Raw genomic sequence first — 506 nt, forward strand, 5'->3', positions numbered from 1 at the left:
AGGGCTGGGGATGTTCTGGGAGATACTTGGAGCTAGAGATGCTCTGAGGACACCGAGGCCTGGGGATGCTCAGGACTGGGGATGTTCTGAGGATACTCAGTGCAAGGACACTCAGGGCCAGGGATGCTCGCAGCTGGGCACTGCTACCAGCACAGTTTTCCTCATTTCCAGGAGAAAATCACTGTGTTCCTGTGACTCCACTCCTCAAGCAGTCTGGGGAGGCTGGGGCTGGGGAGGGATCAGACCCAGGGCACGGTGCCTGGGGTGGTGTTTCTCTACAAGCAGCCTGTTTCTGGATGTGCTTTCCCACCCTCTTCCTGCCCGCAGGTGCTCAAGGGGAAGCGGGACAGCACGGCCCCGCACGTCTGCGCGGTGGCACAGCGAGCGTACAGGACCCTGCTGCTGCGGCGGCAGGACCAGGCCATCGTGCCCATGGGCCGCAGCGGGGCCGGGAAGACCATGAGCTGCCAGAGTGCGCTGGAGTACCTGGTGGGCATGGCGGGCAG

General features: G+C 63.0%; 1 protein-coding gene across 1 annotated transcript in view; it reads left to right on the plus strand.

Annotated features, from left to right (window-relative positions):
- Window positions 1-212: 212 nt before the first annotated feature.
- Window positions 213-506, plus strand: part of LOC104542581 (unconventional myosin-XVIIIb-like) — a gene marked incomplete at its 5' end in the record, with an annotated part of 23,486 nt that continues 23,192 nt past the window's right edge. Inside the window, 1 exon segment of the mRNA XM_010186943.1 lies at window positions 213-506. Coding sequence (XP_010185245.1) covers window positions 213-506 — 294 coding nt within the window.

Source organism: Mesitornis unicolor, unplaced genomic scaffold (assembly GCF_000695765.1).
Source record: "Mesitornis unicolor isolate BGI_N332 unplaced genomic scaffold, ASM69576v1 scaffold33690, whole genome shotgun sequence".
Taxonomy (NCBI): Eukaryota; Metazoa; Chordata; class Aves; order Mesitornithiformes; family Mesitornithidae; genus Mesitornis; species Mesitornis unicolor.